The sequence below is a fragment of the Grampus griseus genome (assembly GCF_964374135.1).
Source record: "Grampus griseus genome assembly, chromosome: 4".
Lineage (NCBI taxonomy): Eukaryota > Metazoa > Chordata > Mammalia > Artiodactyla > Delphinidae > Grampus > Grampus griseus.
The window spans coordinates 31,976,560-32,001,148 of NC_138997.1; the positions used below are offsets into that span (position 1 = coordinate 31,976,560).

The following is a 24,589-nucleotide window of genomic DNA, read 5'->3' on the forward strand; positions in this document are numbered from 1 at the left end:
GCCACGGTCACTTCCCCTCTTCATTCTACGTGGCTCATATTCTCTGATTTTCATACAAGCTACTCTGGAAGCAGCAAATTAAAAATATCTTAAGATTGCCAGTACTTCCAGGTCGTGCAAATAGATCCCTGAAAAAACCTTGCTCCTGATACCACTGGCAAAGGCATGATACTAACTTAAAAGAGATCTCAGATCTTAGACGTACTTTTTAGTTATAGTCATCAAAAAATGTATTTCCAAGTATCACTTATATTACCCCGTGAATGTCAGAGACAGCAACTCACCACGTCCTTGACCCCAACCAGGTTTCAGAAGAGGCTGACTAAATTTTGCAATAGGAATCCGAAAGGAGTGTGTGCAGGGTCTTTAAAGCTCTAAACCCCCTAGGAAGAGGCTTCCCCACCTGTCACAAACTGGACCGTCTCCACAGAGGGTGCCGGGCCCACCACCGCCACGCGGCGCTGAGGTCAGCCTCTCCCGTCTTGGGAGAGCTCTTTTTAATTCTAAATTACAGACTTTGCAGCCACCGGATATCCTCGCTGCAGAACTGGCAGTAGCCATGTGGCAGCACTCGCCTTTCCTGACAACCACTGCATTATTTCCACTAATAAATACCCTGTCTGGGGCCTCTTGCTGGGCGACTCCTCATTTCCACCTCCCACCGCCGCCCCTGCCCCTGTGGGTAATAACCCGATCGTGGCCAGCGTGCCCAAACAAAGCGGAAACCACCCCAAAGTTCTTGGCGATAGTGGCCCGGGAGCCCCTCCCGCCAGCTCTCGGCGCCCCTGTCACGCCCGCGGAACGTGCCCGGGCCCCGCAGCCTCGTAGAGGGGTAGCCGCAGGTCGCCGCGGAGCGGGCCCGCAGCCATGTGCTCCGAACCGGGCGGGGCGGCGGCTGCGGCCTTCGCATTGTCCACGTTCCCCGCGCCCCGCCGCGCTCCGTCCCTCCCTATCTGTGGCGCACACGCGCGGAGCAAGCGGCGCGCCCGAGACTGGCCTGCAGCAGCTGCGGCAGCGGCGGCGGCGACGGCGGCGGCGGCGGCGGCGGCGGCGGGGGCGGAGGCGACGCGGCGCGGGGAGGGGCGGGGCAGGCGGCGCGGGGGCGGGCCCGGGGCGAGGAGGCCGGGGCGCCAGCTAGCGAGAGGCAAGCGCGGCGAGCAGCGCAGAGGAGCGCGAGCAGCAGCATGGCGGGGCTCCGACGCCCGCGGCCGGGCTGCTACTGCCTCACCGCCGCGGCCGTGAACCTCCTGCTGGGCGTCTTCCAGGTTCTCCTGCCCTGCTGTCGCCCGGGAGGGGCTCAGGGACAAGGTCAGCCTGGCGCCGCTCCGCTGGCTTCCCTCTCCACCCCGCCCCCCCTTTCTTTTGGGGGAACTGCCGAAAGCTATAAGAGGGCGAGGGGAGGAACGGGAAAGGAGGAAGGAAAGCGGTTGCAATTCCGGGCTGGTACCCTTTGCTCACCGCGGCGTCCCCTCCGGCACCCTCCGCCCCCCGCCAACAGAAGGCTGGGAAGTCGCGGGGCTCGGGGACCGCGGCGCGGACCGCTAGCCGCGCGCGCCTCGGAGCCTTTGTGCGCGGGCCCCGGGCGCCCTGGGCGCAGCCCCCGCTTTGTGTGGCGCGCGCTGGGGCCCCGCCGCGGCCCGGCTTCCTGCAGCTTTGTTCCCTGGCCGCCCGGGCCGTGTCCCGCACACGCCCGTCCCAGCTGCTGCGGGATGCGGAGCGCAGGGTCCCGCGGGGTGGCCTCTCCTCTCCGTCCCCCCAGCGCTAGAGCCCCCGAGCCCGCACGTCCGAGGGGCCACCGGCTCGCACCCCGTCCATTGTGTTCCGATCTTCGGCTCGCTCCTCGGGTGGCCTCCGCTTCTAGAAGGGAAGGGAGGCTTGTTTTGGTGAGGCGGGTGCACGGGGGGACAATCGGGAAACAGGAAGCGTTTTTTTTCCGTGCATTAAAAACGCGGTGTGTTTTTTGGTGTTGGTGCAGCGATCGAGCCCTTGCCGAACGTGGTGGAGCTGTGGCAGGCGGAGGAAGGGGAACTCCTGCTGCCCACTCAGGTGAGGACGGGCAGGTGACAGGGCGGCTGCGCGGGTGCAAGGGAGGAGAGGCCCGGAGGCCGCCGGCCCCCACGGCGGCACCGGCGCTCGGGCCACTTTGCAAGGCAAATAAACGGTCGGGCCGAGCCTGAACACCTGGCCACGGTGGCCTGCCTGGCCGCCTCCTGTGCCATGTGACAGGGCGTGAGTCACGCCGGCCCCAAGTTCAGGAGGTGGGAGCCGAGGCCACCTCAGCAGGGCCGCTGCCGGCGGCGGCGGTGCAGAGGGGAAGGGCGGGCCCCTCGGCCGCCAGTGGTCCGGGGTGGGCGAGGGACCCGTGCCTGATCTCTGCGTGAGCCGTCCTGTGTGCCTGAGGACCACGGGAGGATGGAATATTGATTTCAGAAATGTTAGAGAGTGGTCCTTGCCGTTAGCGTTAATTAGCTTTGGGATGAAGATGTGACTTTAAAGGATTGTAATCTTGGGTTTTGTCCAAGTGCCTTTAATTTGTGTTAGAATACACCCTCTTGTTAAGAACTTGAATTTCAGGTTTCGTATCCCCCCCCCCCGTGTGATGTAATGATTGCATGTGGAAAAATCATTACTAATGATTTGTTGGGAATCTGGCATCATCAGATTTACCGCTTCAATAGAGTATTGCAAAGCCTTTGTGTTTAAGATTTAACTTTTAGGAGAATTTCTCATTGACTGCAGATGTACACATTTAAATATAATGTTGTTGACTGTTTTTCATCAGCGACAGTAGTGACCCCAAATGCATGTTTTGGATGGGTGGGGGAGTGGTTTGAATTGTAAGGGACTACTCAGATTGTGTGCCAGTAATTTTTAAGATGTTCATTACTTCTCACGTTGGTGGCAGCACTTAATTCTATGTTGTCTCTTGTGGCTGTTTAGAAAACAGGATGTGTAGCTGTAACTTCACTGGCGAGGCTGTGCAGTTTTACATTTCAGTGTTCTTCCTCGTATGTGGAGCATTTAGAGGGCTGGTTTTGAGATATTTGGAATATTCATTTTAACCAGGACTAATGAATAACAGCTTCAAGGTGGAGAGGTGATTTTTTTTAGAGGAAAAATGCACTGGACCTTCCCTGAAGGCCAGCAGGCTGAAAGAGACCAGTCCTTGGAGAAAAAGCCCCATCAGGATGGGGAGCAGATAGTCTGTCCTTCTCTTAAAAGTTTATTCCTAAATAGATTTTTTCCCCTGATTGTAAAGGGCAGATGTGTAGTGTTACAAAAATGCAGAAAGATGAAAAGAACGAAATAGAAATCACTCAACTCCTGCTGAGAGAACCATGCTGAACATTTGGCATATTGACTTTTCACAAATGCAGTATAGTCATATTTGTGTATATCAGAGTTTTCAGCAGAGATGTTAGTGACATTTTGGGCTGGAGAATTCTTTATTGTGGGGGGCTGTCCTGGGAGCATCTCTGCCTCTTACCCGCTAGATGCCAGTGGCAGTCACTCCTCCCTCCCTGCAAGTTGTGACAGCTAAAAATGTCTCCAGACCTTGCCAGATGTCCCTGGGGAGCAGAACTGCCCCGGTTGAGAAGCACTGGTGTATATCTATACATTTTTGCATTTTTACTCAATCGTACCCTCTACCTCTTCCTGGTTAGTGTAGGAAGCCAACCCAGACTGAAAGGAAAGGAAAGGAAATGATAGACTTTCATTTGTTACAGCATTAGTCGAAGGCTCAGTCTCTGTGCTCAGAGATGGAAATGTCAAAGCCCCTGATATGATGAATGATTTTACTTATAGGCGCAAAAATGATCTGATGTAAATCTTAATTTCTGGTTTTGTTTATATGTATAATACAGTTTGTTTTGGTAAAAAATGTTAGAATTTTAGAAGCTGTTCTCTGGAATACTCACTATAGAAGCATTTATAACTAAGCTCATTTAATCGAAGCTATAATGAAAGTGAAACTGATATTCAAAATCATTTTCTAAATACTCCATCCATATGTGTATTTTTTAGAGACTGTTTTACTGTACATGTACCTCGGTGGGGGTGAGGATAGATATAGGTCTGTCTATCTATATTTATCTAAGCTGCATATCTATCTAAACTGCACGTGTGTGTGTGTGTGTGTGTGTGTGTGTGTGTGTGTGTGTGTAAACTGCAGAGAGTTCTGAAGAGAGTTATTTTTAGGGAATTCTTTTCAAAGTATTTTGAATTTTTTCAGAAAAAGTTCCCTCATGTGTGTCAGGGAGTCTGTTGAAAAGAGAATATTTATAGGTGTTATGTAAATTTGCGGGTTTTCTGCCTACTTTGTAAGTTGGGTTCCTTTCAGGAAGACTTAAAAGATGGCTTCAGAAGCGAAGATTTGTCAATGATCAGTGAAACAGGAGTGTCCGAAGATGTGGCATTAAAAAATTGAATACTAACATTTATACAGTTATCTATTTTGGGCATGTTTTCTATAGATTGGGCCTTTTTCTTTTCTTTCTTTTTTTTTTTTTGCGGTACGCGGGCCTCTCACTTTTGTGGCCTCTCCCGTTGCGGAGCACAGGCTCTGGACGCGCAGGCTCAGCGGCCATGGCTCACGGGCCCAGCTGCTCCGCAGCATGTGGGATCTTCCCGGACCGGGGCACGAACCGTGTCCCCTGCATCGGCAGGCGGACTCTCAACCACTGCGCCACCAGGGAAGCCCTCTTTTTCTTTTTTTAATGGGTCTCTTAAGTGACCAAGAACTTGAATAATGCATCATTAGTAAAACCAGATATAATAATTGAATTGTTATAAACTGCCAGCCTTATAAATCCCTCTGGCTGGGCTTCCAGGATTTGACTCAGGGCTCCATCGCTTTCCACCTCTCTGTCCTTGGTTTCTTCATCTGCAAAATGGGGTTAATAGTGGTGCCAATCTCAGAGGATTTTGTGAGGATTGAGTGCCTTGAAGTTAGTAAGCGCTTAATATAGGTTACCTGTTTTTTTGACAGTATCTCATCTGACCCCTAGATTTGGTCCCTGGAGAGCGTGGAACAGCTTTTCTGCTTTGAAGGGGCTGAACTAGTGCAGATAACTCAGTACTAGCACATGCCCAGCAGTTGCATAGATAAGTTACATTATTCATACCTTTTTGTTACACTCTTTTATGTTGTAAAATGTTTTGGTCTAAGAACATTAAAACTTGATCCATGGTGATAATGAGAAGGAAGAAAAAAACATGTAATTTTATTCTTAGATTTATGGGATTTTTCTTCTCTGACTCTACTTCATTCATGCTTCACCGCACTGACTCCAGAGTGGTGATGTTATAGAAGCCAAACAAATGTTTTCGTCAAATGTTTTATTGTCAAGAAGTGATTGTCTGTGTGCAAGGTACTGCTTTGTGCACCTTCTTCCTCTGCCTTCAAGGTCAGAAACTTCCATGACCCCCTGTGGCCCTCGGGGCCTTTTGCAGTGTGACCTTGTCTGCAGCTCCGCTCAGTCCTCTGGGACACTCGCCTGCCCCTTGACCGTGCAGGCCCAACATGGATCTGTTGAATGAAAGCACAAATGCGATTGCCCTGCCGTTTGTCCGAGATCAGTCCTTCCTGACCCCTAGCTTGGCCGTGGCACTGTCTCCATTTCTCCTCCCCTTTGAGTTTCTTGAGTGTCTGGATTTTTTCCTTTGTCTTGTGTGTGCCTTGTTGCCCTAACTGGGCTCCCCTTAAGAGGGTTTGGGCATCTACGGTTGGGTGCCCCGTTGTGGCCACGATGTTGTGCATGCATTAGGCCTTCAGGGGTTCTTCCTGGTGGAGGAGAGGCCGTGCTCAGTGTCTTGAACAGTTCCCCTATTCATGAAGTTAGCCACTCCTGAAGATGGCAGGTGGAATGCCTTAGGCGTCGAGTTCCTCTTACTGTTTAATAATCACATTTCTGAATCAGTTCTAGGAGCAAGAAGGGCAATCTACAGTTTGTTTATTTAGTCCACGCAGACTTTACTGGGGTGAGAAGCCTCACTCCTAAGGGCCGTGGTTGGGTTTGGGACGTGGACATCGGTGCCGAGTAGGAGCCGTTTCCTGATGCAGAAGCATGTTGGTCTGGGATGGGATGGTGAGGCTGTGCGATCCTGGCCTTGTTAGTCCATCGAGCAAACAGCTGGCCCGGGCCTGACCCAGATAGGCCCCTGCGGTACAGTGATGAATAAGAATGTTTCTGCCTTGAAAAATCCCGCGTCTTGTTTATTTTGCCCACTTAAGCCTGAGCGTGTAGATATCAGAAATTGGTAGAAAGTGAACCAGGAAGTGGCACAATGAGTATCTCAGGTACCCTGTGAGGTAATAGTCTCTTGCCCCAGGCTGGGAAGCATTGACTAGCATTTGGAAATCTTTTTGTCATAGAAATTTCTTTTTGGTTGAATCAAATTCCACTATTAACATAGAAAAATGATAACCAACATGGGTTGAATACTACTGGCATTGTTTAGCCCTTTACGATCCTTAATTCATATTAAGATCCTGAAAGCTATGAAGTATTGTGAGCTGATTTCAGATGAGGAAATTGAGGCACACAGAGGGTAAGTAACTTGCCCAAGGCGATAAGAACACGCACAGCAGTGGTGGGATTTGAATCCAGGAGGAGTTTAGCTCCAGAGCCCAAGCTTTAGGCCACTTTGCTACTGTATGAGTTTTAGCACAGTCTGACCAGGAAAGTAGTATGGTGGTGATAAGGTGTCTGTGTCTGAGAGAAGTAATTTCATGTTATGTTTTGAATTAGGAAGGTTTGCTTAATGAAATTTTTGTTTTTAATTCATTAATTTATTTATTTTTGGCTGCACTGGGTCTTTGTTGCTGCGCGCGGGCTTTCTCTAGTTGTGGCGAGAGGGGGCTACTGTTCACTGCAGTGCACGGGCTTCTCATTGCGGTGGCTTCTCTTGTTGCAGAGCACGGACTCGGCGCGCGGGCTTCAGTAGTTGTGGAACATGAGTTTAGTTGCTCCGCGGCATGAGGGATCTTCCCGGACCAGGGCTCAAACCCGTGTCCCCTGCATCGGCAGGCGGCTTCTTAACCACTGCGCCGCCAGAGAAGTCCAAATGAAGTTTTAAAAATAGTTATATCTGGGCTTCCCTGGTGGTGCAGTGGTTGAGAGTCCGCCTGCTGATGTAGGGGACACGGGTTCGTGCCCCGTTCCGGGAAGATCCCACATGCCGCGGAGCGGCTGGGCCCGTGAGCCATGGCCGCTGAGCCTGCGCGTCCGGAGCCTGTGCTCCGCAGCGGGAGAGGCCACAGCAGTGAGAGGCCCGTGTAAAAGTTATATCTACTGGTATTTAACATTTTTTTATTGGAAAAATTTTTATTGAGCTATTATTCACATAAAGTATTATATTAATTTCAGGTGTACAGCATAATAATTCTATATTTGGAGCTTTGCAAAATAATCACCACAATAAGTCTAGTTAAGATCCATTACCATACAGAGTTACAAAAATTTTTTTTTCTAGTGATGAGAACTTTTAAGATTTACTCTCAAAAAAAAAAAGATCTACTCTCATAGCAAATTTCAAATAATGCAGTACAGTATTATTAACTGTAGTCACTATGCTGCATATTGCATCCCCCATGCCTTATTTATTTTATAAATGGAAGTTGGTACATTCTGACACCCTTCATCCATTTTGCCCACTCCCCACCTCTGCCTCTGGGAACTACCAATCTGTTCTCTGTATCTGTGGACTTGGTGTTCTGTTCTGTTTTGTTTTGTTTAAGATTCCACAAGTAAGTGAGGTCATATGGTATTTGTCTTTCTCTGTGTGACTTATTTCACTTAGCATAATGCCCTCCGAGTCTATTCATGTTGTCACAGATGGCAAGATTTCATTCTTTTTTATAGCTGAGTAATATTCCAGTGTACATACATATCACATCTTCTTTATCCATTCATCTATCAGTGGACACTTAGGTTGCTTCTGTGTGTTGGCTATTATAAATAATGCTGCAGTGAACATAGGTGTATATATATCTTTTCAAGTTAGTGTTTCAGGTTTCTTTGGATAAATACCCAGAGGTGGAATTGCTGGGTCATATGGTAGTTCTATTTTTAATTTTTTGAGGAACCTCTGTACTGTTTGCTATAGTGGCTGCCCAGATTACAATCCCACCAGCAGTGCAATGAGGGCTGCCTTTTCTCCACATCCTTACCGACCTTTGTTATCTTTTGTCTTTTTGATGATAGCCATGTCACAGGTGTGGGGCGATACCCACTAGTATTTACGAAACACCTAGACTGTGCTTAGCCCAGCAGACGTTTATGGAGCATGTACTGTGGGCTGAGCACTGTTTTAAGTACTGGGGATGTCATGGGAACCAAAAAAGAAAATCTCTGCCCTTGTGGAGCTGGCAGTTTAGTGGAGGCATGTAGATAATAAGTAAGAAATAGAGTAAGTGATAAGCTATGCAGTTTGTTAGAAGGGCATCAATGCTATATGGTGGCAGATTGGAGGAAGATTTGGGTGATGGGAGTTTTACTTCAAGAGGTCAAGGTAGGTCTCTTCGAGGGGGCCTGTATTTGGTATTTGAGACAGCCCCTGAAAGCTGTGAGAGAATTAGAATAGCTAGCAAGGTCCGGAGGGACTGCCAAGAGGGAGTGGGGAGAAATTACGGGGTTTGGTCCCCGCCCTTTGAGAGCTCGGTGTTGTTGGGGAGATAAAGCTGGATCCAAGTGCTGAAATGTAGGAACGGAGAGGAGGGAGAGAGGAGCAGTGTGTATTGGAGGGTCTGTTAAGGCTTTGGGGAGGGAGTGGCCGCTTAGAGACCTGCATTAGCCCAGAGCCTCACAGGGGAGGTGTGTTTTATGCTTTGTATGGGAGCCAGAGCCCTGCTGAAGTGTGGCTGTAGAGATTGGGATGGGTGTCTCAAGGTCAAGTGACGGTTGCTCAATTCCAGGTTCAGGAGCTTGGAGGTTGGTTCTTGAGCAGAGATTAACACGGTGACCTTGACTGCTGGGTCCGTAAGTAACGACTGATGTTGAAAAAGATTGGTCTCGCAGTGGCACACAGGCTGGGTTGAAGGCAGCAATCTTTAAAAGAAAAATTTTTTTTAATTGGGATGTAATTGATGTACAATATTAGATAAATTTGGGGCGTACAACATAGTGATTCACAATTTTTAAAGGTTACCTCCATTTATAGTGATTATAAAATATTGGCTGTATTCCCTGTGCTGTGCAGTATATCTTTGTAGCTTATTTATTTTATACACAGTAGTTTGTGTCTCTTAGTCCCCTACCCCTATCTCGCCTCTCCCCCTGGTGACTACTAGTTTGTTCTCTATGTCGGTAAGTCTGTTTCTTTTTTGTTTCACTCACTAGTTTGGTGTATTTTTTTAGATTCCCCATGTAAGTGATATAATATAGTATTTGTTTTTCTCTGTCTGATTTATTTCATTAAGAATAATACCCTCCAGGTCTATCCATGTTGCTGCAAATGGCAAAATTTCATTCTTTTTATGGCTGAGTAGTAGTCCAGTGTGTGTGTGTGTGTGTGTGTGTGTGTGTGTGTGTGTGTGTGTGTGTGTGTGTGTGTGTGTGTGTGTATCACATCTTCTTTATCAGCTCATCTGTTGATGGGCACTTGGGCTGCGTCCGTATCTTGGCTACTGGGAATAGTGCTGCTGTGACCATTGGGGTGCATGTATCTTTTCGATTTAGTGTTCTTGTTTTTTTTTCAGATATATACCCAGGAGTGGAATTGCTAGGTCATATGGTAGCTCTATTTTTAGTTTTTTTGAGAAACCTCTATACTGTTTTCCACCGTGGCTGCACCAGTTTACATTCCTGCCAGCAGTGGATGAGGGTTCCCTTTTCTCCACCTCCTGGAAAGGCGGCCGTCTTAAACAGAGTGAAAAGCCCGTCACCAACGGTAGTGCAGGCCTGGGGTGCTGATGACTTGGGCCGATTTGCCGGCAGGAGGGATGGAGAAGGACAGGTCTGAGCTGTATTTCTGATGAGTGGGTAGATCTTCATGCTTGGAGGTGACAGCAGGAGAGCAGTGTAGGACGACCCTCAGGTTTGCCCAGGGGCAGGGAGTGTGATGGCCTCTTCGACACAAGGGGGCCCTTCCCTTGGCAGGGACCCCTGGCATTGAGAAGTCTGGTGTCGTTGTTTCTGAGGAGACAGTGCGTAGAGCCTGGAGGTGTCTGGCGGTGGGGCCGCAGCTGTGGGTTAAGTGGTCCTGCATGTACTGTGGGGTCTGACCTAACCTGCCCGAGCCTTGGCTCCTGTGGGAAGGTTGGTGTTTATCTCCATGTGTGATGGTGTGAGAAGCTGGGGCTGCAGGTAGGGATTGGGGCCCTGTGGCTCCAAGAGTGGGTTAACAGTCAGAGGGCGTTAGTGAAGCGGGATCTGGGCCCAGGAGGATGGGGGTCAGGGCGACCAGGAGAGCCTCGGGCTGGGGGCGCTGGAGGCACAGGAAGGGTGGGTGCTTCCGCAGCCAGCGGTGCAGCTTCGGGAGAGAATAGTGCCAAGAGCACGGGTGCCGGGCAAGCGCCGAGGCGGCGTTTAATTGGATCGGCCCTTTTGCTTCTGTTGCAAACACCTTCTCTTTTTACCCACCTGGTATTTGGCTTCTGGTCACAGTGTGGCATGGTAGGTCTCAGAGAAGATTTTGGAAGCGCATTTGAGTGAGATATTTACGCCACTTCTAAGTCAAAATCTATCAGGTGCTCATTTAGGGGATTCTTGATGTTTGGGGATTTTAATTATCGTTAAATTTTATCTTGTGCAATTAACCGTAAACACCAAAAAAAGGCTCTTGGAGAGAGGAGTGATGTCAAACCAATTTTGAGACTGTGTTTTGGTGACGATGTTAAACAGGTAGGATGTTTACTTACAGTGAACATCTAAGGGATCACTTGGGAGTTTCTGGCTTTCAGTGGTGCCATTCTAGTGTCAATGTTTTTTTCAAAAAGTATTTATTGAGTGCCTGCTGTGTACCAGGCACTGTTATAGACAAGCTCACCACCCCTGTGGGATTTGAAGAACTGTTTTTGTGTTTTGGGAAATTTTGTGTTTCTTTGAAACAACTGTTAAAGCCTGTTCTCTCTCAATAGGGTGATTCTGAAGACGAAATGGAGGAACAGTCTCGAGAACAGAGGTAAGGAAAAAAAATGGAAGCAAATCCATGCTAAGTTTCTCTGCCCACTTCGGATGCTGTCTGAAGTCTTGGGATATGTCTGTGTTTATGTATTTAACATTATCTGTGATATACCTTTCTCTTTGGCATTTGGGGTATCTATACTCTCTAATAATGAATATGGCTTTGTTTTAAAATAAGGCTGCACAGAAAGCTGTTAAAACACGCCCCCTCTAACTTCACTTTCCCATGGCGTGCATACACCATTCTGTTTACGGACATCTGTTGAGCATCAGGCAGTGTGCTGGGTGCTGGACGTAAAACACTGAACGAGACCTGTTTGCGTGTAGTAGGGAAGTCAGACGTTACTGTAAACAAAACAAAATAGTTATGCTTGCAGTAGGAACTATCAAGAATCCAGTTGCTGTGGTAGAGAATAAGGAGATGGATAGCATGCTTAGGTGGTTGGAGGTGACGTTTGAGCTGAAGTCTGGAGGCTGTGTGGGAGCAGCCAGGCGGCAAGCAGAGGGAGTGGCAGGTGCAAGGGGCCTGTGGTGGGAAACACTGCTGGCAATCCAGGGACGTGGAGAAGGCCAGTGTGGTTTCATAGGATAGTGAGATGAGCTAGGACCTTAGAGGCCATAGTGAGGAGGTTCGGTTTTAATTTCTTTAAGTGTGGGATGAGTTGTTCAAAGAGTTTAAGCAGGGGCCAGCAAATCAAAAGATGTAAATTACATTTTTTAAGGGAATGCTTTGGTCACGGGGCACTCTTGGTTAGCTGTTGTCAGACTGGGGTATCTGGTCCCTTGGAGGTGCCTGAAGACCCTAAGTGGTACCTGGGCGTGGGGATAACTTTCAGAGAATCAGCTTCTAGATCCCCAGCATCCACATATTCTCCTAAAACTCATCTGTCTGAGGTCACAAGTTCTCCTTTTCCACCTCTTCTTTCGCAGTCTCACTTCTCCACTTGGCCAAACAAAGGCAGACCTCTCTCCGGGCCCCGATCCTGCTTTGTGCTTCATCTTGGGCAAAGGGACAATTTGAAGTGTTGGTATTGGTTAGGAGAAAGTGATTTAATTCTGGATGACGAATTCATTAGTAACTTTGGTGGTTTTCAAATCTTTATTCTCTATAATATTGAAGGAGAATCCAATCTAATTGTCAGTTGTTAGACCATTAAAAAGTGATTTGTGGATAAAATGCTGAGGGAGTGTAGAGCGTATAGGGTCAGTGCTGTAACAAATCTCCTTCCATTCACATCTATTTATGTGAACAAGCTTTCTCAGTGTTTACATTACAAAAAAAAAAAAGAAGGGACAAGGAAAATAAGATTAAATTGATGCTAATTAACCCTGTCTCATTCTAGCAGTAATAGTCGTATAAACCAATTGAGGGGAAAAAGTTCCATAAATCTCATTAAAGGATGCATTGGCAATAAAATTTGAACTCTTATGTTTAATTAACTATCAAAATTTGTAAAATTTGTTAGATCAGTTGTGTGCTAATAAAAATTATGATAATTCAGAAGAAAAAAATTTGACACTTAGACCCTGTGGTCACAGGATATTTAAAAAACCCCTAGACCTCAATTTATACCCATAGTTTTGTTGAAAAAGGCTTTGCACATAAAGCTATATTAGGTTAAAATTCTTTGAGGGAATATCCAGCAATACAGGAATGCCTATCTGTATATTTTTAAAAATGAATAATGATGGATATCATTATATAGTATTCAGATTCCTTTGAATATATTTTAAAAAGTGAGTTTTATTAAAAATGCCAATATTTATAATAGGCCAGAAATTGCATTCTTTGCAAACATTCAAATTCATAGTATAACATAAAAATTTTTTTTTCTCCTTGACTTACATGTATGTTTTTTTTTAAGTGAAGTATAGTTGACTTACAGTGTGTTAATTTCTGCTGTACAGCAAAGTGATTCAGTAGTACAGCATTTTGAATGTTGGGATTACTTAAATATACGGGGCAGAGTTCAGAGTTTGTCACAATCCTATCTGAGCGTCTGGGAGCAAAAAGAGCTGAGGAATGCTGACGCTGGTGCCTGCTGAAGGTGGTGCGGACAGAGGCACGTGGAAAGTTCTCAGATGAATTTGGGTTGACTCAGTTGTGGAGAGTGAGAGAAAGAGGAACCATGGAGGGCTGCTCGGATTCGGCTGGAGCATCTGGGGTGACGACGACGGTGATGGGAACGGTCTAGCGAGAGGGCAGTCAGGAGCTCTCCTTGGTTGTTCTAGGAATCTCAGGCTTGATGGGACACATCCTGTCCCGGGAAGATGCAGGTAGGCAGTTGAGGTGAGTGTGGAGCTAGAAAGGCCGGGCTGCATCTCCAGGGGGCATTGTTCTGTGTGCCTTTGCATTGGTTTTCCTCTTTCAGAGGTGTACTTCTCTTCTTTCTTATTAATTAGAACTAGTTTCTATTCACCCATTTCCTGTCACAATTAAAGGTGTGAAGTAGATTTTTATCCTTCGCGCTCTTTTTTTTTCTTTAATATTATTTATTTGGTTGCACTGGGTCTTAGTTGTGGCTCGTGGGCTCCTTAGTTGCCGTGTACATGTGGGATCTAGTTCCCTGACCAGGAATCGAACCCGGGCCCCCTGCATCGGGAGCACGGAGTCTTATCCACCGCACCATGAGGGATGTCTCCTTCGTGCTCTTTTGACACAGACGACCAGAGTGAGGGTGTAGAGGTGAGGGGGAATTGAGTCAGTGGCTTTCAAACTTTTGGACAGTGACTCAGATGAAAGACACATTTTATATCATGATTACTTATTACCCACAGGCAGTATATGTGGATGTATGAATAGGTACATGTGTGTTTATTTATTTATTTATAAAATAGTGCTTACCTTTGCTGCCTGTGGTGTACTGTATTTTCTATTTTCATTTTTTTAAAATTGTGGGAAAATATACATAACAGTTACCACTTTAGCCACTTTTAAGTGTGCAGTTCTGTGGCATTAAGTACATTCACATTGTTGTGTAGCCGTCACAACCACGGAACTTTTCTGTTTCATTTTCTTTTGTTAAAAAAATGCTGGTTGCTACTACTGAATTGATTTCAAAACTCACAGTTTGGTCCACCCTGATTTATATGTTTTAATCTTCTCAATATCAAATATTCCAGTGTTTTGCTGTTATTTTATCCCTAGTCCCTTTCCTCTTAGCTGGACTTCCAAGCCTCTTGGGTTTTTTTTGTTGTCGTTGTTGAGGTTTTTTGCCTTTTGTGTAAAGGCAAGATGATGATGAAGGTTGGATGCCGCAACCAGAAAACCTTCTTTGTGTCCATTTTCTGAAAATGTAGCTTCTGGTGTTCTCTCTGAGTCTAATGAATGAATTCTCTCTGAGTCTGATGTCCTGTGATGGGTCAGTCAGTCACCTAAGTACTTACTGTTCATTTACCTTCTACTGTGCAGTTGGGATTTTTAAAAAATGAAGATTTTAATACCTTCAAAGCTGGTAGAATCTCTTGCTACTTTTAAATTAGGCCTTTTGCTTTAGCATAGATTTAGATTTATGGAAAAGCTGTAAAGATGGTACAGAGAATTCCCATTTACCCTTCACACAGTTTACCCCAGTGTTAATGCCTTATGTTACTGTGGTACCTGGGTCACAACTAAGAAACCAACGTGTGAACTAAACTCCACACTTTATTCGGATTTCCCTGGTTTTTCCCTCATGTTCTCTTATCCAGGAGACCACATTTAGTTGTCATGTCTCAGGACCCTCTTGGTTGTGACAGTTTGTCAGACTTCCCTTGTTTTTGAAACCGTGGCAGTTCTGAGGAGTTCATCCTTCAATTTGGGGTTGTCTGAGGTTTTTTCTCATGGTTAGATCGAGGTTATGGGTTTGGGGGAGGAAGGCCGCAGTTATAAGTTGCCATTCTCCTCATATATCAAGAGTATCGACTGTCAGCGTGACTTACACTTTGATGCTGACCTTGACCACCTGGCTGAGGTACTGTTTGTTGGCTCTCTCCACTAAAGTTCTTCTTTTCTTACCTTTTTCCATACTACACTCTTTGGAGGGAAGTCATTAAGTGGAATAAGCTCCACCTCCATAAATTATTTAGAATTCCTCTGTATGGAAGAGGTCTGTTCTCTCTCATTTATTGGTTTATTCAGTTATTTATTTACGTCATGGATATTTATTTTATACTTTGGGTTATAGGCCAAGACTAGGTTTGCCCTAAATGCCATTTATTCTTAACCTTATTTATGAAGTCATTAGTATCTCCTTAGAACATTTTTCAAACATTTTTGTGATTTTCATTTTAATTACTACCCTGCTACGCTAACCTTAATGATATTAAGGTGAACTTGAAGTCAGCACAGGCAGCACATATGAATTCCACAAAACGAGTGCTCTGTCTCTGAGAGAACCCATGTAGAGGAACAGCTACTAACTTGGGAAATAGATTTGATCGTAAAACAGAGTCTCAGTACGTCCTAGGAAAAGTGTAGTCAGTGGCACTGACCTCTGTCACTGGAGAGAGTCTGGGCAGTGAAGGGGACTCTGTGTTTCCCCCCAGACTGGCCAAGGCGGGGTCCTGGCTGGACCACTGTAGATTCTGGGGCGCAGGGTTCTAGAGCAGCTTGCCTGTCATCTCAAACAGAGTTTGGAAAGCTTTTAGGGTAATTGGCCTCATTGAAGATTTTGTTTATACTATCTTGACTCCATCTTCTGTGAATGCTATGTAATTGTACTTGGTTGAAAGCCAGAAAAGCAGTATTTGAAAAACGTTCTCCCCTCTCTCCTCTCCATCCTCATTTTTCTCTTGGGTGTTCTCACATATCAGCAGTAATCTGTTCCTCTGCTGAGAAAGAAAGATTGCTGTTGGGTATTCAGTGAGGGAAGCAAAGGAGAGCGAGCTGACTGCAGCTCTTCCTAGAGCTGACATTCTCTGGGAAGCTGGTCTGACTCTCTGGACGCATCTCCAAAAGGCCTTTTTGGGGTATATTTGTTAGAATGTGAAAAGTTTAAGCGTTGGCAAAGTATGAATAGTATATTAACTCTGCTTTTAAAATGGTTAGGTAAAAATCGTAAATACTGACCGGCCAGGGGGTGTCTGTGGAAGATTTCTTCTGTTTTGTTTTTCTTTTAATGTACTTTTATCTGATTGGTAGCAGCAGCAACATGTGTTCTCCTGAAACCGTTTTCGTCAGAACATGAAGAAAATCTCGTTAACCTTTCAGCAACATACTGAAAGTTGTAGTTGCAGACAGAAGCGACTTAATCTTCAGGGAGCTTCCTTCTGGCAGTGAGTTATCTCAGAGCCCCCATGGGGAAGGGAACTACCTTCCACTTTTCTTTGTTTCTCTTCAGAAATCGAAAGCTGTGTTTTTAGCACAACGTTGAAGTTCCTTACGTGTTGATAGGATCAGGCATTTTTATTTATTTATTTATTTATTCATTCATTTATTTATTTATTTTTTGCGGTCCGCAGGCCTCTCACTGTTGTGGCCTCTCCCGTTGCGGAGCACAGGCTCCGGACGCGCAGGCTCAGCGGCCATGGCTCACGGGCCCAGCCGCTCCGTGGCATGTGGGATCTTCCAGGACTGGGGCACGAACCCGTGTCCTCTGCATCGGCAGGTGGACTCTCAACCACTGCGCCACCAGGGAAGCCCGAATCGGGCATTTTTAACCTGAACTTGCCTCCCCAGGGCTGCATCCTGGACGCTCCTCTCTTCCCATCTGTCATTTCCCTGGGTGATGGCGCCTGCTCTCTTGGGTTTTTAAAGAGAGAGAAGGAACTTGAACTCGGTGGTACCTTCTGCCCAGGGGTTGCACCTGTGCAGTTGCCCAGCGAGCTCTCCTCTGCTTTCCGGTGCCGCCCAGTCAGCGTGTCCTGAACTGAGCTCCTGGGCTCAGTCCCCTCAGGTTCCTGGCCTCCCCCATGGCCCTCCCCGAACCCCCCTTCGGCTGCTCCCCTGGCATAGCCCCGCCCCCACTGCTGGCCGGTGCCTCCCCCCCCCCCCCCCCCCCGTGCGTTCATTTGCATAATTCAGAAATCAGGACGCCCCTTGCCTCCTCTCATAGGCCTCGTCCCCAGCGGGTCACCAGGTCTGGCTGCATCTTCTTCACATGGTCTCCTGCCTTGGTTTTACAGCTGCCCCAGTCTGTTCTCCAGGTTCCTACCCAAGTGATGTATCTAAAGCATGTGCATCCTTGCCCGTCATTCCTCTTACAAGCAGCCTTACCTTCTGAGCATGGCACAGAGGCCACCTCTCCAGCCTCGCTTCCCCTCATGCACGGCCTCTCTCCCTCTCTCTTTGCCGAGACGCTCTTCTCTTCCCTGGCACACCTCTCACCTGACTAACTCCATCCGTCCTGCTCCACACGCACCATGGCAGTTCTGCCGGCCCGGACGTTCACTCCTCTGTTTAAAATTGCCTTTCTCCGGATGCCCACCCACCTGTCTGAGTCTCAGTCAGCTGGCCCCCCGGCACCTAATCCACTACCTAACACCTAGGAGAGGAGGTGATAAATGAAGTGATGCACCCTCCTGTTTTTAAGTCTTTTAAACTGATTGCTTGTCATGCTTCACTTGCTCTTCATATCCAAGCACACAAACCGTATTTGCCATTGAAACCACAGTACTGGTACTAGGATTAGGGGTTGTAGTTTTTAAATTGGGTTCCTGCAGTTGGCGTATTTTTGAGAATGGGTTATTAGCTCTATCTGTGTGTACCCTGTGGAACCTTCTACAGGGTCACGTGGCCCCGAGAGGGGTGCAGTGAATGCGTTCAGTCATGGTCTTTGTGGTCCTGACAGTGTGAAATGAATTTCCTTTGACTGTAATAGGGCTCATAATTTAGGTGTTGGCCTTAGAATACAAGCTTTTAAACAGGGTTCTTGGTATATATTAAATTTGTTAAACCACAAAACCCCTTTCAGATTTTTTTGGGGGTTGTGAAATTTCTAGCAAAGCTTTTGACACTTATATAATTAGTTAACCCTCAATTGAAATCAATTAGAAAAATAGTATAATAGGATCAGAATCTTAATTCTGATTTTCACTGAAATTTTTACTTTTCCTGGATATATTTTTTTACATACTCTGGAGTGATTAGGCTTGTGCTAATTTGTATCTTTATATGGAAAAGATATATTTGAACCAACTTTCATAATTCCAGGTGTATTTTGAAGGTTAATTTAGAACAAAAACAGGCAAACCACTTCATTAATGTTGATATTCCAGAAACAAAAATGGGGAATTGAAGTCTGGAGAGCTTGGGTGTGTTCTGTAAGTGTGGCCACCCAATGCCAGAACCTCAGCGTTGATTATGTTAGACTTAGGGATGCCTTGAGGAGAAGTGGCTAAACTCAGCACCGAAAGTCCGACCCTCAGCTGGCGTCCTTCCACAGGGCACTCAGTGGCCTGGCTGATTACTTACACACTTGTCACAGTATTGAACAGGGAAGTAACTATGGAGTCCATGCAGTCAGGTGGGTGCTCTGAAGAAAGAGGGAGGCAGATTCAACAGCTCGGGAAGACTTGCCCACGGAAATTACCACATGGTCAAAAAGTGTATAAAAAACTCGGAGAAGCTTATTTTAGACAAGAGAGAAGGTAGTGCTATGAGCAAGAGAGAGACTTGGGTGTTTTGTCGCTGGAAACACAACTTAGGTCTTAAGAGACTAGCTGACATTGTGGCTGTTTGGCCCTTCTTTGTTGTGCTTTGGGTCGATGAGAAATAAAGGTACCCTAGGTGGAGCCCAAAGTATTGGCAGCAGTGTTGATTAGCTCTGTAAAGGTGTTCGAGACGTGTCGTGACTCCAAGCTTCTTATTGCTTAAGAAGGGGGCAGAGCCTAGGATTTCAGGGTTCAAAGGAGAAATATGATTTCCCAAGGCAGTGTTCTCTGTCTAGGAACACCAATAATGAGATAATGGGGTCTCCTGGGAGCTTGTTACTCTCATTTTAAATGAATTGTCATCAAATTATGAGTTTGTTGTTAGAGTCTTCCACAGAGGAAATAGGACTCCAGAGTAACAGTGATCCCTCCGCCCCCAATAAATGTAACAAAAGAACATTGGCACTTTACAAATGATTACTGTGGTAGCCTGGACAGTATTTCTCAGATGTGCTCAATAAAGATGTTTTTGGAAGCATTACTTTAGGGTTTGCCATTGCATCTACGTCTTAAATGATGCAAGAAGAAGTTTCATTTGCTAAGTGTAGTCCTTCCCAATGCTTTCCCCAGAGTAGTGGGAATGGACTTTTGAAAGGTCTGCTGTGAGCATGAAAATTCTTTGAATTAAAAAAAAAATTAAAAATTTATTGTGAATTTTTAGTCATTTAAAAATGACTCACTGGTTATTCCTTTTTTTTTTTTCCTCCAGAAATCTTTTAATAAAATTCATGTTTCAGGAAGATGGCCGGGTTTACCTCCTGGCATTCTCTCTCTGCTCCACAGATACTTATCCCAGTCTGAGAAGCATGGGTTTAGGGCCGTACCTGCTTTTTCCCTCACTCCAAGTCCTGTGGTTTCTACCCAGTTTGTCCAAGTAAACACGGCTCTGAAGGACATGAGGCTGTTGGGCTAAAACTAAACTTCTCCAGTAGAAAAGAGGATTTGCCACCTGTGGGATGTCCGGAGGAGCCCACGGCCGCTGTCGAAGGTAGTTCCCAGGGAGCAGCTTCTGTAAAAGCGGAGACACAACCTCCTGAGTTGACCTCTGTGAAAATGTGCACAGTAACTAATCCACGTTGATGTCGTGCCTTGTACAATGGTGACTTTCAGGGTCATGGTGCCCTGTGGATGTTGGTTCCTTTAGCTGCTGCTAAATCATTGATAATAGGTGAAGTCCAGTTTGAATAACATGCAGCAGTGTTCCAGTTGATAGTCACGGCAGGTGTGTGTATGTACTGTGAATTTTTTGTGAAGTCATTCTTCTGGGAACATGATTTATCTTTATCTCTCAAAATCAGGCCATGTTAATCCATGTAATCCATTCAAAACTGGATTTAAGTCATTGCCCTTGTACTTTATGGTTTACAGAGTACTTTCACATGCATTGTCCTTAAAAAAACAGGTGGATATGTGCTGGTATTCTCATTTTATAGATGAGGAATGAGTTCATAAAGGCAAAACAGTTTAAGATCACAGAGCTGTGTGGTGGCAGGACAGGCACATAAGTTGAGGTGTCCCCTTTCTAGATATGCTTGTCTACCTTGTCTCTAAAGTGAAATAGGTTAGAAGATCATTTTCACAACTAGATATACTGGTACCTGCTTTCTGCAGAAGGAGACTAAGTCGAAGAGTGATAGGTGAAAACAATTGAATTCTCTGGTGAGCTCTAGTAGTGGGGGGTTCCTGGGAAACCCCTGAAAAAAATGAGCATGGCTCTCGTAAGACAGACCTGAGCTGGGTCTTCAGTAACCCTTTACGGGGTGCTAGACGCCTTCTTCAGTTTACACTATTTCTGGGTGTTGCACACCCACTGACTGTCAGCTGCATAGCTTTTGGAATGGTCTGCAAAGTTCAAATCTGGAATTTTAGGATTATTTGTGGAACATACGCCACTGTCATGTGTGCTGAGAGGTTGCCCTCTGTCCTGGACGGACGTGCTATCCTGTTAGCTTGCTTTGCTTTGTGATTAGATATTTTCAGCTTCAGGTAACAGAAAACCCTGACCCAACCAGCTGAAACAATAAAGAATGTATTATGTCACCTAACAAGAAGCCGGGAGCAGGGTGGTGCTGGCTTGGTTTGCTGAGCAGGTGGATGTCAGCACCGGGCAGCCGGGTCCTTCCCACCTGTCTGTGCTGCTGGCTGCCGGTCCTGCCCAGCTCCCCCCGGGCCTCACGGCCTCCGGCCGCCCACTTGAACATCCATGGGCAGCCTAGGACAGCCTGCCTCCTGCGCCTCTTTCTCAGGAGCGCCCCTCAGCGACTTCCGCTTACGCCTCACACGTCAGCATGGGTCCACGCTCACCCTGAACCCCTCCCCGGCCGAGGGCTTGGTGGGGCCACTGGATTGGCAGGGTTTACCCCAGCCCTGGGGAGTGGTGCTCTCCGCACACTGCAGGGGAGAGGGGGAAGGAGGGGCAGGCCGGCTGCAGTAGTGCCACCAGCTGTCACTTGTGCCCAGTGCGGAGTGGAGGGGCTAGGACGGCGTTTCTCAAAGCACAGTCTTGGAACCAGCAGAGTCAGCACCACCGGGGAACCTGTTAGGCCGGCTTCCAGACCCCACCCCAGGCCCAGCGTAATCAGGAGCTCCAGGGACGGGCCTGCGAGCTGCTTTCACAGGCCCTCCAGGGGATTCTGATGTGGCTCAAGTCCAGACTTGGATGCCATTGGTCCAGGATGAGGCATCTAAGGGAGCACATTTCAAAATCCACCTTTGGCTGAAGGTGGAATAATGAGATGCAGAAATGGTCTTGGAGGTGAAGCAGCGGGTGGCAGTTGGGAGACAGGCTGTGCTCAGTGCGGCTCCTGGTCGCTGGCCCGGGGTTTGAGCCAACCTAGGACTCCTGCATTCCTTTCATGGGACCAGCCTTCCGCCAGCCGATCCGATTTTCCTAAATGAGCTCTGTCCGGGGTGGGGATCGGTTCCCCCCGTCGGGGTCCACTGTCCCCCAGCAGGCCATCGAGGTCGGCTTCCAGGGAGAACTGAGGAACTTTCTCTGGGATAATTCATTCATTATAAGGGAAGTGAGTCTGGCAAGAAACCTTGGCCCAGGAACAGAAAGTCTCAGTTATGGGATGGGAGTGGCCACTGGCAGTACAGGGTGTGTGTGTACTCGGGTCTGCCTCCTGGCCCAGCTCCCTCTGGGCACGTGGCTGTGTGTGTGTGCGTGTGTGTGTGTGTGTGAGTGTGAGTCTGTACGGGGCTTGTTGGGGCAGGACAAAGGATACTACTTCAGTAAAAACTGAAAGAAATGGGGCTTCCCTGGTGGCGCAGTGGTTGGGAGTCCGCCTGCCGACGCAGGGGACGTGGGTTCGTGTCCCGGTCCAGGAAGATCCCACATGCCGCGGAGTGGCTGGGCCCCTGAGCCATGGCCGCTGAGCCTGCGCGTCTGGAACCTGTGCTCCGCAACGGGAGAGGCCACAACAGTGAGAGGCCTGCGTACCACAAAAAAAAAAAAAAAACCTGAAAGAAATGTTCTAAAAGTTCTGTGAGGAGCTGGGGTGGGCGGGAGCAGCACACTGAAGGGCACTTGCACATCCTGCCTGACCTTCCCCCCTCCCCCCTGGGTCAGGGGTGCTGGCCTGGCCGCAGGAGCGGGGCTGGTGCCCAGGGGTGGGTGGGAGCTGGAGAGAAGGGAGACAATTGGGACCAGGGCCTGGGCTGGCTGAGCCTGCCTTGTGCTCCCCAAGCAGGCCACAGACGGGGATTCCCTGGGGCTCTTTCGTGGTGCAGTGGGAGTGTCTGCCAGCGGCAGGGGCAGGACGGAGGAGGGCAGGAGGAAGAAGCCCAAGTTCAAGTGTGCTGTGTTAGTTTCCCAGGGCTGCCATAACACAGTACCACAAACGGGGTGGCGTAAAACAACAAAAATGTTTTCTCTCAGTTCTCGAGGCCAAGGTGTTGGCCGCGCTCCCTTTGAAACCCGCAGGGAATCCCTCCTTGCCTCCTCGTAGCTTCTGTTGCTTCTCCGGTGACCTTCGTGTCCCTTGGCTTGCAGCCACATGCCACCACCTCTGCCTTTGCCACACATGCCGCTCTCCCTGTGTGTCTCCGTGTCTTCACACGTCTGTCTTCTTGAAAGGACGCCAGTCGTATCGTGTCAGGGGCCCGCCCTACCCCAGTATGGCCTGATCTTAACTAATTATGTCTGCAGCAACCCTGTTTCTAAGTCAGGTCACATTCTGAGGTCTGAGGTAGGACTTCGGCACGTCATCTTAGGTGGACACGATTCAACCTATTACATACAGAGACTCATTTGTGAGCCCTTTGAGGGTCCCCTCACCTGCTTCCCCTGCCCTCCCCGAACTCTGGGGCTCCCGGGAAGTAACTTTGGGTGTTGGACTGGCTGGGCGTTTTCATTCTGAGAGCTGCACTTACGGGTCACACAGCTTTGGGTTGCCAGGGCGCCAGGGACAGCGTTAGGGCCCATGGGTTTTCTTACCGACTCATTGAACCTGGCCTTTTGGTCGAATGGGTTTTATTTCTAAATTATTTCTTTGTGTATCTGTAAGAGCATATCCATGGGAATTCTTTCTTTACACAAAACTGTGGGCGCCGGGGACAAGTATTTTTTATGTTTTTTTTTTTTAACTTGTGGGAAATAAGTGGGAAGGTTGAAGAATATTTCGGTATACACTGAAGTTTAGCAAACAGGCAAAGCCTTGAAATCAAACCACAGTCCTTTGATTAGAATTCAGAAAAATACAACTACTGAAAATGCTGTCAGGCCATGTGTGCTGTGTTGGGGCTGCATGTGGAAGTATCAGTATCTTAAACTTGCTTCATTCCCAATTTAAACCCAGCAAGTGAATCCTTGTGGGTGACGCACATGCTGAAGCACATCCCTGTGAGCCATTCATCGGTTTGGAGGGAGAATCCTTTTGTTCTTCCCTGGAAATGCTTGAATCAAGATGAGTCTCTTTCTGCCTCCGTATGTTTGGACTGCAGTGATCTGGGTGTCTGATAGTGCCAACAGTGAGGCATAGCTGCTGGTACTGTGGGTTTTTTTTTTTTTTAATAAATTCATTTATTTATTTTTGGCTGTGTTGGGTCTTTGTTGCTGCGCGCGGGCTTTCTCTAGTTGCGGCGAGCGGTGGCTACTCTTCGTTGCGGTGCGTGGACTTCTCATCGTGGTGGCTTCTCTTGTTGCGGAGCGTGGGCTCTAGGCGCGCGGGCTCAGTAGTTGTGGCTTGCGGGCACTAGAGCACAGGCTCAGTAGTCGTGGCCTACGGGCTTAGTTGCTCCGCAGCGTGTGGGATCTTCCCGGACCAAGGCTTGAACCGTGTCCCCTGCATTGGCACGTGGATTCTTAACCACTGCGCCACCAGGGAAGCCCTACTGTGGGTTTTAATACTTCATCCATCAGTCTGCTTTCAGGTGGATGGATGTCCCATCCAAATTGCCTGTTGGTTTGACTTTCATGTAACTTTAATTAGCAGATTCATGTTTTGGGAACATCTGATCTGTGATCTTGAAATTGGTTATGGTTGGCGTAATTCTTGGGTAATTAGGCGCTTTCACAGTGACTCCTCCAGTCATTAGAGGGCTGGGGTAATTTGAGGTTGAAACGTGAGAGCGAGGTGGAGAAAGCCCTTGCACTCTAGCCCTTAATCTTTTAATCCATTTAACCTGGGTTGTAAATTCAGGCTTCGTTTTAATTTGAAATGTGTTTAGGTAGTTGGGAATGGGTTTCATTAATTCACCACATTTAGACCATAATTAAGGGAGGTTATTCCTAATTACCTAAACTCCTTAAAGTTAACCGTGGGTACAGTAAGGGTCCATTAAAAGCGTGTTGCTCCCCGTTGGAAACCGAAATTCCAGGTTGAAAAAGT

At 47.5% G+C, this 24,589-nt stretch overlaps 1 protein-coding gene across 3 annotated transcripts in view; it reads left to right on the top strand.

Moving 5' to 3' along the window:
• Nucleotides 1-1,167: 1,167 nt before the first annotated feature.
• The window catches only part of TMEM131L (transmembrane 131 like), a 160,346-nt gene continuing 136,924 nt past the window's right edge, over nucleotides 1,168-24,589 (top strand). For all 3 annotated transcript variants that reach the window (XM_082653671.1, XM_082653672.1, XM_082653673.1), the window contains exons 1-3: nucleotides 1,168-1,308; nucleotides 1,976-2,046; nucleotides 11,081-11,124. In XM_082653671.1, the coding sequence (XP_082509797.1) occupies nucleotides 1,185-1,308; nucleotides 1,976-2,046; nucleotides 11,081-11,124 (239 nt within the window). In that variant the 5' untranslated portion in view covers nucleotides 1,168-1,184. The remainder of the gene's footprint in view (nucleotides 1,309-1,975; nucleotides 2,047-11,080; nucleotides 11,125-24,589) is intronic.